General features: G+C 41.8%; 1 protein-coding gene across 1 annotated transcript in view; it reads left to right on the top strand.

Annotated features, from left to right (window-relative positions):
- The first annotated feature begins 3,084 nt into the window (after positions 1–3,084).
- Positions 3,085–16,779, top strand: part of dnah7 (dynein, axonemal, heavy chain 7) — a 70,406-nt gene continuing 56,711 nt past the window's right edge. Inside the window, exons 1-19 of the mRNA XM_088353582.1 lie at positions 3,085–3,224; positions 3,284–3,463; positions 5,060–5,323; positions 5,427–5,554; positions 5,797–5,875; positions 7,462–7,686; positions 7,758–7,904; positions 9,145–9,324; positions 9,391–9,531; positions 11,148–11,518; positions 11,580–11,766; positions 13,425–13,618; positions 14,055–14,253; positions 14,328–14,468; positions 14,604–14,816; positions 15,158–15,267; positions 15,410–15,578; positions 15,669–15,771; positions 15,873–16,000. Coding sequence (XP_088209708.1) covers positions 3,111–3,224; positions 3,284–3,463; positions 5,060–5,323; positions 5,427–5,554; positions 5,797–5,875; positions 7,462–7,686; positions 7,758–7,904; positions 9,145–9,324; positions 9,391–9,531; positions 11,148–11,518; positions 11,580–11,766; positions 13,425–13,618; positions 14,055–14,253; positions 14,328–14,468; positions 14,604–14,816; positions 15,158–15,267; positions 15,410–15,578; positions 15,669–15,771; positions 15,873–16,000 — 3,273 coding nt within the window. The 5' untranslated portion in view covers positions 3,085–3,110. The remainder of the gene's footprint in view (positions 3,225–3,283; positions 3,464–5,059; positions 5,324–5,426; positions 5,555–5,796; positions 5,876–7,461; positions 7,687–7,757; positions 7,905–9,144; positions 9,325–9,390; positions 9,532–11,147; positions 11,519–11,579; positions 11,767–13,424; positions 13,619–14,054; positions 14,254–14,327; positions 14,469–14,603; positions 14,817–15,157; positions 15,268–15,409; positions 15,579–15,668; positions 15,772–15,872; positions 16,001–16,779) is intronic.

The raw sequence follows: 16,779 nt of genomic DNA, 5'->3' as shown, positions 1-16,779 counted from the left end.
CCTCTACAGCAACTCCGTGTTGTTGGAGGTCGCCCGCAACGACGTCGAGCCATCGAGTGCGGGGTTTCCCTCGTGGTCGTCTCCAGCCTGCGGCCTTTGGGTCAAACTGGAGAATGGCTCGTGTCGGATGGTCTGGTGGTAGACGAAGGACATGGCCAAACCAGCGGGTGCGGCGTTGTGCGACCAAGGAAGATGCTTGGGGCTGGCACGTGCGGGCTCTGAGCTCTTTATTGGAGACTCGCTGGGGCCACCTGATGTTCTCGATGGTTCTGAGAGCCCTGCTATCAAAACCATCGATTCTTGTGGCCAGGGTGTCGTTCAGGGGCCATGTTTCTGAGCCATAAAGCAGGATAGGGAGTACGACGAGGTTGTAAATGCGGAGCTTCGTCTTGCGTGCGATGGTCTGGTGCCGCCAGAGTGGTTTCCAGAGAGACTGCAGAGCAGATGCTGCCAGGGCTCTTCTGCGGAGAATCTCTGGTTTTAGGTCCCCATTGTCTGTCACCATGGACCCCAGATATACAAAGCTCTTGACAGGCTCTACGATGTCGCTACCAATTTGGATGGGAGGTGGATCTGGTCCATCACCGACATACATGAACTTGGTGCTATGATGACGAGACCATAAAATATAATGCAGGCACACAAGCTCTAACCGAACAAAACATGAAAGTAACAAAATTGAATACATTTGGACACAAACAAGCTCTAACTGAACAAAAAATAAAAGTGGATGACACAGGACTATATCCGAACACTAACTAAACAACATGTGAAATAACAGGACAAAACACAACACAGAATATATTGGACACTTAAATTGCTAATGATGTTTCATGTTAATTGATGACACTTTTATTAAATGTTGATTTTATTTTGAAAAATTGGTACAGGTTTTTTAATGGTTCTAAGAGCATGAACATAACATGTACTAGGAGGAACAAAACTCATCACAATGCCCAAATGTTGTTTTTTTTTTTTTAAATTGCGAAACTACGAGTTGGTCACAAAATCCATTTTCTGGTATTGCAGTGAAATATACGTTCAGTGACCAGGTGGAAACAGATGAAGACTCTGTGAAAGAACTTCCTCTTCACAGACTTGAGTACGTTCCCCTTAATCATCTATTTTGAAATCGTAACTGACTAAGAATCGAATGTCATTTTTGTTTTTCGACAAAGGTTGGTTTGGGTCCCCAAAGCATGGACCGATTCCTTTTTGTGGGCGCGAAAGAGGATCAATAAATGGCTGCATGCTTTTAACCCCACCATGCAACAGGTGCTTTATCTGTGGAACACCACCTACAGGTTGGTTGTCTCGGACATCACGATGACATCGAAAAACGACACGTTTTAAAAGTTTTCTTTTGCAGGGATTTGCGTTTGTTCGATACGTCCGAAATCCGGGAAAGAATTGAGTCCATGGAGTTGTCGGCGTTCCAGCAAAACGCCAACGGTCAGATCGGGAACGTTCGAGCGACGCTTCTGAACAAGTGAGCGACATATCCCAAACTTTAACGCTGCCAAACATGGAGCTAAAATGAGATTCAGTTCTAGTTACTTTCAGATTTTTTATTTTTTTTGGGGGGGGAAACTCGAGCTTTCTGGATCCAAATTTTTAATGCGGGCAATTTGGTACTAAAATGAGGTTCTGCTGTATGTACTTTTATAGTGGAAAACCCCCTTCGATGATTTCACATTATTCCTTTTAGAATGCAATTTTTTTAAGTCTCCAATGGATTGGAAATGCTCTACGGATCCTAAACTATAATGCTTTTGTGAGGGAAATTATAGTTTGAATGTGCTTTTGTATGATTTTATCCTTAAAAGTGCCTTTACAAGGACAAAGATTATATTCAGGTGCTGTTTGTCTTCTTGCAACAATTTTATCCTCTTGGGGCCCGCTAACAATTAATCAAGATGGCCTTTGCTTTGGTGCTGGGAAGTGCGTGGCAGAGTTTGCCTCCCTTTGTCATTGCTTTGATTTATCAGATAGGCATTGCACCTTTAGTGTTACAAAGTTTCACTATCCTTATTGTTCATTTATCATGCTCACACGCCACCTAGCGACCAGCATTATTCACTTCATTTAAACACGTGTTTTCTGTCTAAACCAAACAGATTTATTTCTTGCATTCATGTGACCTTGCTTAAGCCAATCAGATGTGTTGTTCTATGCTTGAGTTTTTCAATATACGAGTCTCTAGCCATAGGCGGAGCGTGATTCCTTCCTGAGCCGATCTTGGAAGCACGCGCCTCCGATTGAAGACCTAATTTCTGACTCAGAGTGTGCTCTTTTCTTCATCCTAATACAATCTCAAGGTTTAACCTTGACAGCTTCCAAATCAGAAACAAAAAAGAGCTTCTGCTGTAATTACTCTCCGATTGAAATATTCAATTCACAAGTGGAGTGGTAATGATCCCAAACTTTAAATCCGGACTTGGCAGCATTAAAAGTAGGTTCTCTTGTAATTACGTTTATATTGTAATTTTTCAATTCTCAAATCGAATGGGAATGCTTTCCGGATTACGAAACCTAAATGTCCAAACGACTTACCATTCCCGCCTGTCTTCATCCGACATGGAAGTGTCACAACCGCCTCGCTCGCTCCCGTTTTCCGTCAGTCCTCGGATCAAGCAAGCAAGCCTTACTCTCACTCTCTTTTCAATAAAAACTGAGACACGTATGCAATTGAGTCCTGTGTCCGTTCTGGTCGGTGACAAAATGCTGCCAAATCCAGAACTAAAACAAGTTTCTGCTGTAATTACTTCCAGATTACATTTTTCAACTCTCACAGTTTACTGGAAAAAAATCTAGATAGTTTTTTCTCACGTGACCTTTTTTGCATTTTGTTCCATTTTTTTTTTTTACTTTTTGAAAATTCCATAAATGCCAAAAATACAAGGAGTACAGACAAAAAAAATCATTGCGGTCCTGTGAAAAATAGTTCTCAATATTTAGACAAATATTTTTTTTTTTTTATGGGGACTGATGAGTTGCAGATGTGTGCCAGATCCTGACTAGTTTTCAATTTTTTATCTAGATGGCTTCCTGAAGTGCACAACATCTTCTACCATGGCAGCCGACGTAAACTGGTGCCTCCTCAAAATCAGATGGACAAGCTGCAGTCGTTTTTCAACTGCGCCGCCACACTCATGTCCATCCAGCTCCAGAACCTGGTTTTGGACTCCATGAGTGACTACACCAGGCTGGTCTGCCCCAATCCCGTAAGACCCATGAAATCTGTCAGTCTCTCGGCAGTTTCTGATGGACTCTTTTCTGACAGGACTCAGAGGACACCTTCGGCCACTCTGGATTTGTGCTGTTCCTGATCCTGGATGATCGGGATATCGTGTTGGAGCCGGATCTGAAATCCTTTGAGGATGTTTTGCTTAATGTGTATGAGTTCATGCTCAGGTCCGTCACCCTGTTGCCACGCGTGGAAACCAAGCTCTACGCCGAATGGGTCAGTGGGTTTTCCTTTTGTGTGCTATATGACGTGGGTCTCAAAGTGAAAGTACTCAAGGTAGCCAGGGTTAGTTTCTGGGTAAAGTTATCCTCAAGAAAAGACCTGATAAACACAGTCCAATGTTCTCAAATAAATATTTATTATTCTTCTTCTTCATAAATGTTGCCATGTTAAAAAAAACAATATTAAGAATTAGTGGGGCAAAAAATTATAAATCCATAATAAATAAATCAAACAATCATTTAGGAAATAAAGAATTAAGAAACTCATATTTGTGTAACACATTTAGGTTATTAATTATTCAAATTTAAATGTAAGTATTTACAATATTTAACCATCAGAAGACAAACTGTTCTGAACATGTTTTTTTGCCAATCATCCGTTGGAAGATTAAAATGAATAATTATGATTAAATGTTATCTGCAGACTTCTGTGACACATGACAACATGACTGAACCAAATTTTGTAAATGTGGTCACGCCGATAAAACACACTTGGCTCAAAGGCAGAAAACTCACGCAAAGTTAGGTGCAAGGTGAATCTACTGCCCTTTAAGCTTCAGTTCAATATCGATGATGGATGACGAAGCAAGTACGACCAACCTTTGTTTTTAAAAACGTGGTCAGCTGATGAAAAACTTTTAACATACTTGGCTTAAAGCAGAAACTGACGTCAAGTTACATGCAAGTTGAAATCACTGTTGTTCCATGTTTAGTTCAACATCGGTGATATATGACGACACGACTGTAACAAAAACAGCCATCTTGTGAACTATGACCAAAGTGCAACGGAAAAAACATTTAAAACACTTCATTCAGGTGTAGAAATACACATAACATTACAGACAAGTTCAATCCACTATCCTTTAAGCTTCAGTTCTACAGCGGTATACATCAATGCTGTGTTTCAGAACCGAAATCACGCAGACAACATCTTTCACACTTTTCTATGAGGTAGAAACTCATGTAAAGTTATGTATAGGTAAATTATCTGTCCTTTAAGCTAAGTTCAACAGCAGTGATGTAAAACAACACGATTAGCAAATATTAACGAGCATATAAAACATATTTAACAAACATGGCTCAGGGGCAGAAACTCATGTAAAGTTATGTGCAAGGTGCATCCACTGTCCATTTAAGCTTCAGTTCATAAGTGGTGACTATTTTTCTCCCCACCCAGTGGCCCTTTGTTCTGCGTTTTGACCAAAATGAATGGTTTAGGTATTGCACTGAAAAAAAGGAATTCGTTAATTTATCGAATCACCTAAGTTGTTGGATTCTATAGTCTGTGATGTGTAGTTGTGCATTCACATTATTCCCTGGGCAAACCAGAAAGTAGCTAGCCGATGTTGCTGCAGGCCAGACATAAACCGAACCAAAACGTTATTTCTCATCCTGTTTTTTGTGTTTGGCGATCCGAAACTGGATTGGTCCCAATTTCGAGCCCTACCTTCTCAACTATCACCGAGCTAGCATCCATATGAAAGGCTTCCATACTGTGCAGACTGCTACCAATGATTTTCTGGACTCTGTTGATGATTCTGTAAGGTTTCCCAAATAACTCCTCGTCATACTCTTCTCTTTTTTTTCTCAGGCAAGTAGTGATACTCTGAAACCAGTTATCCTACCGGAGATCATTAAGGTCCAGGAGGAGGAGGTCCGCAAGGTGGTCAACAACCAATATGTAAAACCTGTAGAATACATCCATGAGTACGACAAGTACACAACGTTAATAAACAAGGAGGCTGAGGAGGCCATGGAGCGTTTCCTGGGGGAGGAACACACCTTTCAGGAGCTCCTGGCGGAGGTGATCAACTACCAGCAGCTGATTGACCAGATCCAGTACACATCGCGTAAGGTGAGTTATAGACCATGATTGAGATTTTTTTCCAATGACGTGTAATACAGGGGTTCTAATGTACTGTACTTGATTACTTCACACCACCAATGTTCCGTTTTAGGTGGTGAAGCTGGGCATGTTTGAGGTCCAGGCTCACAAGCTGATCCAGGCTCTGGTGAAGCGTGCCACAGACTTGCAGCAAAAACTGGTCTCAAAGATGCTGGAGGGACATCAAGAGATCAATATTGCGTCAGTTGGTTTGGCAAAATTTAATCGAGCTGAGTCGTAGCCATTAGCTTTAGCATGCATACAATATGCTCAGATATGGTTTTTTTCACCAGGCAGCGACAATTTGATAGCTTTTTTAGTTACAAGTTATTTCACTAAGTAATTCTTATTTGTCTAGCCAGATACAAAACGTGAATATATGACTTAGAAAGTATAGTTTTTCATACTAAGTACAGGTACTGTGTGTTTTCTCGATTCCAAAGGCTATGCAATGAATTTGAGAAGATAGCAGATAGGGCCTTGAGCACCCCACCTGACACACATTCGCTGATGGAGTTGAAGGTATTTACAATAAAAAGCCTATATTATTATATTAGGGGTGCATGATAATGATATATATATATTCTATAAAACCAATAGGCCCAATAGGAAAAAAACGATAATCACTTATCACATATAATCAATCAACTGACAGTAAATGTTAAAAAGATTCTGTCAGGACCAGAACGGAAACATGACCCAATTGCGTAGCGTTTTATTGAAGGAAAGAGGAAGAGCTGCGCCCACGATCTGGTGTTCGCTGGACACGGGAAGCAAGTCGCTCTCGTACTCAGATAGTGATCCAAACACGGAAGTGGATCTTCTGTAGCGAGCGTTGGCGGTGTCAGGGATGGAAAAACTGGTCGGTAGCTGGGACCGGGAGAGCAAGTTGAGGTTGGGGTCGGAAACGAGTCGTAAGCCAGAACGGGAGAGTAGACGTAGTCGGGGACAAAAAGTGGTCGTCAGCCGGGATGGCAGGGCAGACGTGGTCAGGATCAAAACAGGTCGTAGCCGGAGACAGACGGGAGCAAAAAAACGGGACAGGTGGGAATCACGGTCGAAAAAGGCTTGCCTAGTATACACTGAGGTTCGCAGACGGACTGACAACAGGGGACAGACAGGACTGGGTACAAATAGTGACAGGGAGCCAATCAGAACCCGCAGCGGTTGCCGCCAAATGAGAGGGCACAGCTGAGTCACATCAGTAATCATGACGGATTCAAAGCATTACATTCCTTGTTTGAATATATTATAATTTCTAAAGAACTAGTTGCACAACTTGGTCGTGTCTCTTCTCTACCCCTTCGTAATCCACACGAAGCACCTGAGAGCTATTTGTTAAAAAGATTCAAAGGACAAATGTTCCTCATCAGTATTTATTTTGGTTTTCTGTAAAAGTAGCACAAGTTGGTTGTTTCTCATCTTGACCTCTTTATAATGTGCGAGAGGTACTGGAGAGCTCCGCCAAAACCAGTTGTGCGACTTGTAAGAAATATCCCTAGCATTATGTTCCATATTAGATTTTGATTTTCTATAGAAGTAATATGCAACTTGGTTTTGCCTCCTCTGAAGCGCTTCATAATGTGCGCAAGGCACTGGAGACTCATAATCAGTCGCATGGCTCAGAATTGTATGGGCTTCTGAACTTTAGCGAGTATTATATAGAAAAGTAGCGGCACAACTTGGTAGTGTCACCACTCTGCTTCTTCATAATGTGCACAAAGTACTGGAGAGCTTGGACATAATTAGTCGCATGGATTTGGAGGTGTTTGGGCTTTTGAAATTTTGCCAGTACATTGAGTTTAGTTTTTCTGGAATGTTGTTTCTTTTTTGTTGCACTCTTGTGTGTGTTTGTGCCGCTAATTGAATAAGATTGAGAGTTGATTAAAAATGACAAAGTACGTATGGATTGAGTCTCTCAAACACAAGTTTTGGAGACGTTTACAGGCGCATCTAAATGTAGCATGCAATTATCCGGTATCGGTCTCCAGAAGCAGGATTTTGTCCATTATCTTTAGGAATAAACAGTTATCGTGCACCCCCAATATATATTATACATAACTTATAATATCAACGCGTATCAACAAAAGTTATGGTCTTATTCCAAGGCTTTTGTGAATAAAGTGAAGACCACGGATCTGCCCCAGCTGGAGCAACGCTTATCAAACTCCAACATGCAACTCTGCTCTCTCATCGATTTTGTGTCACTCTCCACCTCCGACATGGACCTGAACCGAAAAACCATCCAGTGGCTTCGACGTCTTCCCAATATTTTCGAGGAGCACGAGCAGATCGTGGCCGAAAAGACAACACAATATCAGAACAGTCTCAAGGTGCCTTGCTTTCCGTTTGAACTACAAACAAAAATGAATTGTAAATATGTCAAAATATTTGACGGTTGCAGTTGTTTCGCGAGCTCTTCGAGGAGGAACTGGAGACCTACAGCGTCCAAGTAGAAGAGTTTGTGACTTTCGGTGATCTTGAAGATCTCAGCAAGTACCTGAAAAAGGCCCAAGCGCTCAATGGCAAACTGGATGCTGGGATTGAACGGGTAATTTAGGGTAGAACAAATTCCACGCCCACCTAATGATCAATTGCATCTAATTGAACTTGATAAATGTCAAGCAAATTGCTTGGAAGTTCAGAATTCAAGGCTGCAGTACACAAAAACCCTCAAGAGGGCAGCATTGGTTCGTCAATAAGTTCACTTGCGTGTGCTCCTTGTAGAGAACTTTGATTTATTTATTATTAGAAAATATGACATAAGATGTCTTCAGAAGTAAAAAATAGTTTTTATTTTATTTTTATGGTGTTGATACAATCAATTATCATGCACTCACGAATTCCTTTGCTTACCTTTGTCAGTTGAAAGGAAAGCCATTACTTATCTATTTATTTTAATTTACTAAAATAATATTACATTAGATAAAATATTGAAAATATTTTAAAAAAGGGAAGGCAAAACTATCATTCAGAGAATATTCATTATTATTGTTCAAACTCTGACAGCAACACACCCTTTATGCATCCTTCTCCAAATTCCTCTTTTGTCTCTCTGTCTGACTGTCTGACTGTCTGTGTCCGTCTGTGTGTCTGTCTCTGTGTCTGTCTGTGTTTCTGTCTGTGTCTGTCTGTGTGTCTGTCTGCCTGTCTGTCTGTCTGCCTGTCTGTCTGTCTGTTTGCCTGCCTGCCTGTAAGTCCTGTCTTTCCCGCTCTCTTTCTCACCCTCTCTCGCTCTCCCTTTCCCTTTTTTGCTCTCTTTCTCTTTCTTGCTCTTTTTCTCCCTCTCTTTCTCACTTTCTCTTCACTCTTTTACTTGTTCTTTCTAGCTGTCTTTTTTTCTCTCTCACTCTTTCTTTCTTGCTCTCTGTATCCATAAATGTATTCATCCATAAATCCTTTACGAATCCATCCATCTTTTAATCTATTTATCACCTTATCTATCCAAAAATGCTCAGTCAATTAATCTATCTATGAATAATATATCTATGAATTTATACGTTCATTGAACGTCCCTTCATTCACCTATCAATCCATGAACCCATCCCTCCATCTATGTAAACACAAACTAGATCTAAAAAAAACAAATCATGAAAGGAGAAAAACTCAGGATATGGTAGAATACCAACAAGTTATAACTGAAAAAAAAGAGGACACAGGGATAGAAAAACTACATCCCACTCTGCATTCTGGCAGCAGAAAGTGGATTTCATGAATGTTTCATCCATCCATCCATCCATGAATCAATGTATTTATCACTCCGTCCAACCATTTTCTTGCGCTTCAATCAGATCAACGAATTCAACCTGGAAGAAGAAGCCTTCGACTGGCCGTCCTCTCAGTACCCGCTTCGCAAAAAGACTCAGGACAAACTCACACCCTTCCTGCGTCTCTACGAGACCGCCAACGACTTCCTGACCAACTACGATCTGTGGCTCAACGGCCCGCTTTCTGGCGTCAATCCGGACAAGGTAAGCGACTTCTTCTTCTCGGTGGCACGGCACTCGAATCATTTCACAAAATTTTGTTTGTTTCAGATCGAAGGCGACGTCAGCAACTACTGGCGCTCTTTGTATAAACTGGAGAAAGGGTTCGGGGACGTGCCCAATGCTCTCAACATGGCGACCATCATGAAGGACAAAGTGGAGGTCTTTAAAAAGGACGTGCCCATGGTGCAGGTGAGGATAACCGAGGACAAGACCTTTAGAAAATGCCTTTGTTATTACCTTTTTAATGGATTTAGTTTCATAAATTCAAAGCACTCCTTTTATGCGAAACTGTAGAACCCCACGATACAACATGAATCCTTTCTTAAGTGGGTATTGCCAAGTGAAATTACCACATAGCGGGAATGGAAACCTATGCTAATTAGCTCTGAACCTCAGATAAAAACATTCAAATAACAAAATAGTATATGATAAATACTACTTATGTGTAATATATGTGTATCTGATCGAATAAGACAATAAATAAATATAAATGCAAAGGAAAAATGACATTGGATTTACCTTTGGTGTGGCGTGACTCCATCTGGTATAAAAGAGTAGGTGGGTGGATGCAGGGGGGGGCAGGAAAAGTAAGTTTTAAATTAAACTGAATTTACAATTAAAACTGCTCATAAACAATTTATTTACTTTAGTTGTCCCAATCATCATTTTTTACGGCCATATTTTTTAGCCAGGGTAACCATTTTCATAATTCTTGATAATCACAGTGCTCCCAAATCCTAAGAGTCTTCCGTAGTTTACTATGCCAGTCAAAATACTAAATAAGCATTTTCTTTGAAATCTAGATAGATAGATACTTTATTCATCCCCGCAGGGAAATTCACATTTCCAGCAGCATCCCTTCGCTGAGAACAATACAATAATAAAGCAAAAGGAATACAATATACAAATACCCAATGTGACGTGCTAATACCCACTGTAGCGTGTCGTATAGAGTATTTAAATAGTGCTACATAAAATACACACTGCAATAAAAGTACGGTAATATGCAATGTAGGGGGTGTGGTTTAATGTGAGCCTTTACTCCTCCGGGTGGAGTTAAAGAGCCTCATGGCATGAGGAAGAAAAGATCTTTTCAGTCTGTCCGTGGTACAAGTCAGTGGAATAAAGTAATTTTCATTTTTAGATTGAAAATGTGGAATTTTAAAAATATCTTGATTGGTTGAAAATTTGAAAGAGGAATGTTCATAAAAGAAAATTGTACAATAAAAGTATTAATTATTGCTACTATTTTGTTTTTAGTATTTTAAGTGATAAACACTATCTAGGATCTACTTTTAACTTGACCTCTTTATCTAATTTGAATTACGATTCTACTTGGCAGCTCTCGTCAAAAGCTTTGTTTCCATGGTTTTCATGATTTTGCTTCTTCTTTTAGCATCACTGTCGTGGGACCTATAGACAATATTGTATCAGTGACTTGCAAAGTCATATGAAGCGCAAAAGATTCTGAAACGAATGAAGAAAGAGAATGCATTGTAGGAGGTTGTTCAGCCAATATCATATCAGGTTGTTTATGATGCTGTGACACAAACCAATAGCAGACCAGCATTTCATTTGACGTCGAACAATAGCAGACAGGCATCTGAGAAATGTAACTTTACATACGCACAAACACTGCAAAGTTTTTGATCATGCAAAATACAGTGTTGAAAGAGAAAGCCACAGATTCTTTGTATAAGCGGCATGGTTTAAAAAAAACTAAGAAAAATGTAGCTCCTCATAGTGCACAATCGGGTAGCCTTGTTCTGGAGTCTAATGTACAAGAGTTGATGCGTTTGGTACAGGTTCTCTGCAATCCAGGTCTTCGTCCGCGCCATTGGGAGATCCTGAGTGAAATCTCAGGCAAAAACCTCTGCACGACAGACGAAGAATCCGCCTGCATGTCCCACTTCCTCTCGCTGAATATGGAGGAGCACCTGGCCGAGTTTGAAATGGTCAGCGAGGCCGCCAGCAAGGAGTATTCCCTGGAGAAGGCCTTGGAGAAAATGACCACCGAGTGGGCCGACATCACCTTTAAGCTCCTCCCTTACCGCGAGACAGGAACCTGCATCCTGTCTTCGGTAGACGAGATCCAGATGCTGCTGGATGACCACATCGTTAAGACACAGACGATGAAAGGCTCGCCCTACATCAAACCTTTCGAGACGGAGATCCGGTAAGTTTTTTCTTATCTTCTGGATCAGGGATGTTAAATGAACTTAATGCTGTCCTCGCAGAGAATGGGAGGGGACGTTGGTGCTCCTCCAGGAGATATTGGATGAGTGGTTGAAAGTTCAGGCTACATGGCTTTACCTGGAGCCCATCTTTAGCTCACCTGACATTATGGCTCAAATGCCCGAGGAGGGTAGGCGTTTCACCAACGTAGATAAAACCTGGAAGGACACCATGAAGCAAGTTGCCACGGTAGGTACTTGTGTCAGGATCGAGCTCTTTTTTTAGATCACAATCTTGTTCTATTCCCTTTTCGTGTTCTATGCTGATAATAAAATTAAGAAAAAACCTTTCGCATTGATCTGCTTTTTGTAACCTTAACGATAACTTCATCATTTAGTCCTTCGAGCCGGATTTCACACATTAGAGAATTGAAAAGAATTGTCTGATTACAAAATTGTCTACGTTGTTTACAAAATTAGATGTGTCACTCTAGGATAAACATATAACTTTCTCTGAAACTGTTCATCTTGTTTTATGGGACCGCTTGGGTCTGCCAGATGGCAGCAGGTCAAAGAGGTGGTAGCCGGGGTTAAAGGAGTCATTAATAATGTAGGGTTGTAACCAAAGATCTCTCCCTTTCACAGTGACCGCCGTGTCTCTTAGAAATAGGTCAAAAACCTGGGTCAATCGCTAGGGACTCAGTCCAGAACCAATGCTCCTCCGCCTTGACAGAATCCAGCCAAAGTGGCTCAGGCATCTGTCAAGAATGCCTTCTGGACCCTCTGGAGGTGTTTCAGGACAAAGTTGCTCGGGATAAGGAGGTTTTCCGTGCATGTTCCACTGGCAGGAGGCCATATTAATTCAAACTTGTGTTATTTTATTCATAACAATACAAATCTGATTCTTTTGTATGCATGGTCCGATGTAAGCACCATAATTACAATTTTTTTGCCGTTAGGAGATAGACAAAGTTCCCTGCTGATAAAGCGGCTCGGCAATTTCATTGTGCTTCACATCACACATTATCGTCCACGTGCGAACAGCGAGTGGAAAACCGGCAATTCATCACGGGCTCTATTGAGAGAGCCCCTATCAGTCTTTTAACAAACAATATGGCAGTCGGCAACTCATTAGGGTGTGGGGGAGCGGCGGAGCAAAATGACGGGCCACATTGTTAAAGCTAAACAGGTTCACGGTGAAAAAAATGGGATGTGCTCCCTATTATTACTTTGAATTGTCTATTCAGCGCTAGATAAATTGCACATTAGGAAAATGCAAAATGCTTTGTTATTGTATTCGCGCTAGTGTTAAGACATTGGAACAATGATTGACGATTATGTCTTGTTTAGTGTGACCTCATCTGACCACATGTTTCTTTTAAATTATTGTATTTACATTATTTTTGTCATTTGTAGTTTGCATCTTGGAAGTCACTTCTTAAGTCATCTTGAGTAAATAAAAAGAAAAAACAACCACCATAACAATTGTTTAAGGCAGGATTGGGCAAACTAATGGCTGAGGGCCATATATATTTTAATAACAGGAGACAGACAGACTCTTAGAGAAAGTCATTTACACTGCTCGTAAAATCATGGGCTGCTCTCTGCCCAGTCTGTAGGACATTGCTGAAAACATTATTTATGACTCCTCTCAACCTGGTCGGCACCTCTTCGATCTGCTGCTCTCTGGCAGATATTACAGTTCCCCTAAAACAAAGACTAAAAGGCTTAGGGACAGTTTTTCCCCTGGATCATCTCCAACGTAAACAAGCCTACAAAACTGTATAGAAAGATTTATATTCATCTTTTATTTCTTTATTCTTACTTTTGCACATTGATGTTGCTAATGCAATTGCACAATTTTCATTGCTGCCATGTCAAAATCATTTGGTGTTTTTCATCTGGTAGGACAAGCATGTGTTGGCCGTTATCCAAATCAATCAAATGCTGGATAGACAAAAGAAGTCCAATGAACATCTGGAGATGATACTCAAAGGGCTCAACAACTACCTGGAGAAGAAACGTCTCTACTTCCCTCGTTTTTTCTTCCTGTCCAACGAAGAGCTGCTGGAAATCCTTTCAGAGACCAAAGACCCCACCAGGTGAGCAAGGATTACACAGTTCTTTGGCAGTTTTTTTGTGCTTTTTAAGGGTGGTGATGACTGGGGAAGAAACTGGGTCAGGGCTTGTTAGTCTGTGTTCTAAAAGACCTTTAGCATCTGCCAGAGGGCAGCATTTTCTGGGCTATGTTGATGACTCTCTGTAAGGCTCTCCTGTCTGTTGCCGTGCACCCAGCCTACCACGCTGTGATGTCGTATGCACGTAGTCTGCAGCAATGTTATACAGACTGGGTAGAGTGCAGCTCATGATTTTCTGGGCTGTGTTGATATGTTTTTATAAAGTGATCCAGTCAGTGCCCTGCACCCAATATACCTCACCGTAATACTGTATGCCAATGGCTCTTTATAGCTTCTGAATTTGACATCTTCGATAAGATTATCATCACCTGGTAGTTGATGCTTTTCGGATTCTTTTCAGGGTCCAGCCTTTCTTGAAAAAGTGTTTTGAAGGCATCGCCAAGGTGACCTTCACTGAAGACCTGGACATCACTCACATGAGGAGCAGCGAGGGTGAAGAAGTCCAACTTGTAGACATCATTTGTACCCCCAACGCCCGAGGACAGGTGGAAAAGTGGCTTCTGGAACTGGAGAACGATATGCTTGCTTCCCTGCATAAGGTGCTGCATCGTTTCAAGTACTGTACTGATTTTTTCGTTGTCCAACTGAAGTCCATCCTGGGGTTCTTCTGCAGGTAGTCGGAGAAGCTATCATAGCATACCCCAAAGCCTTGAGGATCGATTGGGTGCGTTCATGGCCTGGGCAGGCGGTACTTTGCGTCTCACAAGTGTATTGGACTAAGGATATCCACGACGCCATTAAATCAGGACAAAAGGTAGTCATCTGGATGAGGTTTTAGGTTTTAGTGATCTTCGAAACCAGTAGTTTGTCTTTTTACATTTTGTCTTGAGTGTTCAGCGAACTTTTGGTAGATGTTTCGTCAAGTGACTGTCATTTGACGACTCCCCAGGCCCTGGACGCCTACTTGGCTCAAAACAACCGCCAGATTGATGACATCGTGGAGCTTGTGCGGGGTAAGTTGTCCAAACAGAACCGAGTCACCCTGGGAGCTCTGGTGGTACTGGATGTCCATGCCCGAGACGTGCTGGCCTTGCTGGTGCAAAAGGGAATCAGCGATGAGCACGACTTTTTGTGGCAAAGTCAGCTGCGCTACTACTGGGTGGTACGCAACGTACATGGGCAACGTCCGACTTAAGACTGGGATCAGTTCTGACCAACCGATTGTAAATCCAAGCCAATGACGCCATCAGCTTCAGAGACTGTATCTAGTTACCTCACTGAGTAACGTGGCGGATCGCTATGCCTGCTGGTCGCCAAAATTGCCGTATGTGTTGCCGGGCTATTATGAGCTATTTCCAGACATCACGTTTAGAAAAAAGTGCATTTTCTAGATGAAGTAAGCGCATTTCCTGGCCATGTCGTAAGTCGGACGTTACCTGTTTTGATGTCTTTATCCTGGATGTAATGAAATAGACCGTGGTTTAAATTGCATTGTGTCGGCAGGATAATGACCTCCAGACAAAGATGATCAATGCAGGTTTACCATATGGTTATGAGTACCTGGGCAACACCCCCCGTTTGGTCATTACCCCACTGACTGACCGCTGTTACCGGTAAGGGCACCTTTTACGGTTTTATTGGCTTAGCAGCGCTACCTCTTAGAAAATAGCCCAAGATACCGGTTTAATCAACTTGAAGTTAGTGGTTTGAACCATAAATGGTTCCTATTATTCATTATGACACATTATTTTTCAGCACCTTGTTTGGTGCCCTTCATCTCCATTTGGGCGGAGCCCCAGAAGGCCCGGCAGGCACAGGAAAAACAGAAACCACCAAAGATTTAGCCAAGGCAGTGGCCAAGCAGTGTGTGGTCTTCAACTGCTCCGATGGACTCGACTACATCGCCCTGGGGAAATTCTTCAAAGTGTGTCAGAGTTTCTGAGGGTTTCTTAGCGTATTCGAAGAGGACATTGTTTTGTCTAACGGGAATCATTTTGACTGAATATGTGATCAGGGTCTCTTGTCTTGTGGAGCCTGGGCCTGCTTTGATGAATTTAACAGAATTGACTTGGAAGTACTGTCCGTGGTGGCTCAACAAATTCTCACCATACAGAGAGGTGGATTTCTTTCATTCCATGTTATAGTTTTTCCAGCAACTAGACTTTGATTTGGAAATCATTCACTCTGTAATCACTGCTTTGTGTCATTACTATTTCAGGAATCGCAGCCCACGCTAAGCTGCTGATGTTTGAAGGAACCGAACTGTCCCTTGACCCATCTTGCGCCGTGTTCATTACCATGAACCCTGGTTACGCTGGCCGTTCCGAGCTCCCGGACAACCTTAAGGTATCTGGAGCTATTCTGATTGGCAAGTTACTAGTTTCAAGTCAAGTCAAGTCATTTTTATTTGTATAGCCCTAAATCACGAAGAGTCTCAAAGGGCTTCACAGATTATTACACTATATTACACAGACTATTTTTCAGCCGACAAGAAGAGTAGGTTATTATTCATATGCAATGGAGTAGAAGTGAGTTTTAAGTTTAGATTTAAACATTTCCACTGAGGTTGCAGATCGGATCTCAGGGGGAAGAGCATTCCACAGCACCGGTGCCCGGATGGAGAACGCTCTCGAACCAGCAGAACACTTCTTTGCTCTCGGGATCACCAGAAGACCGGCACTCTCAGATCGTAGGCTTCGTACCGGGACATAGGGGCAGATCAGATCTGAAAGATAAGAGGGAACAAGTCCATGTATGATTTTGTACAATACTAAGAGAACCTTGAAGTCACATCTTTGGCTAACTGGGAGCCAATGCAGGTGCCAAAATCGGTGTTATGTGATCGTACTTTTTTGTCCTAGTTAAAAGCCTCGCTGCGGCATTTTGTACTAGCTGAAGAGACTTGATTCTGGACTTCGGGAGACCGGAGAGTAGTGCATTACAGTAATCGAGACGGGAGGTAACAAATGCATGAATTATAGTTTCCGCATCAGACTGAGACAGTATTGAACGGATTTTAGCAATGTTACGAAGATGGAAGAAAGCGGTTCTAGTAATTTTCTTTACATGCATCTCAAAGGATAGATCAGGGTCAAATATGACACCTACATTTTTAATTGAGTCAC

This window comes from Urocampus carinirostris, chromosome 14 (genome assembly GCF_059441175.1).
Source record: "Urocampus carinirostris isolate Australia breed hairy pipefish chromosome 14, RoL_Ucar_1.0, whole genome shotgun sequence".
Taxonomy (NCBI): Eukaryota; Metazoa; Chordata; class Actinopteri; order Syngnathiformes; family Syngnathidae; genus Urocampus; species Urocampus carinirostris.
The sequence above is the reverse complement of the archived record's forward strand: the minus strand, read 5'-3'. Positions and strand labels throughout refer to the sequence as shown.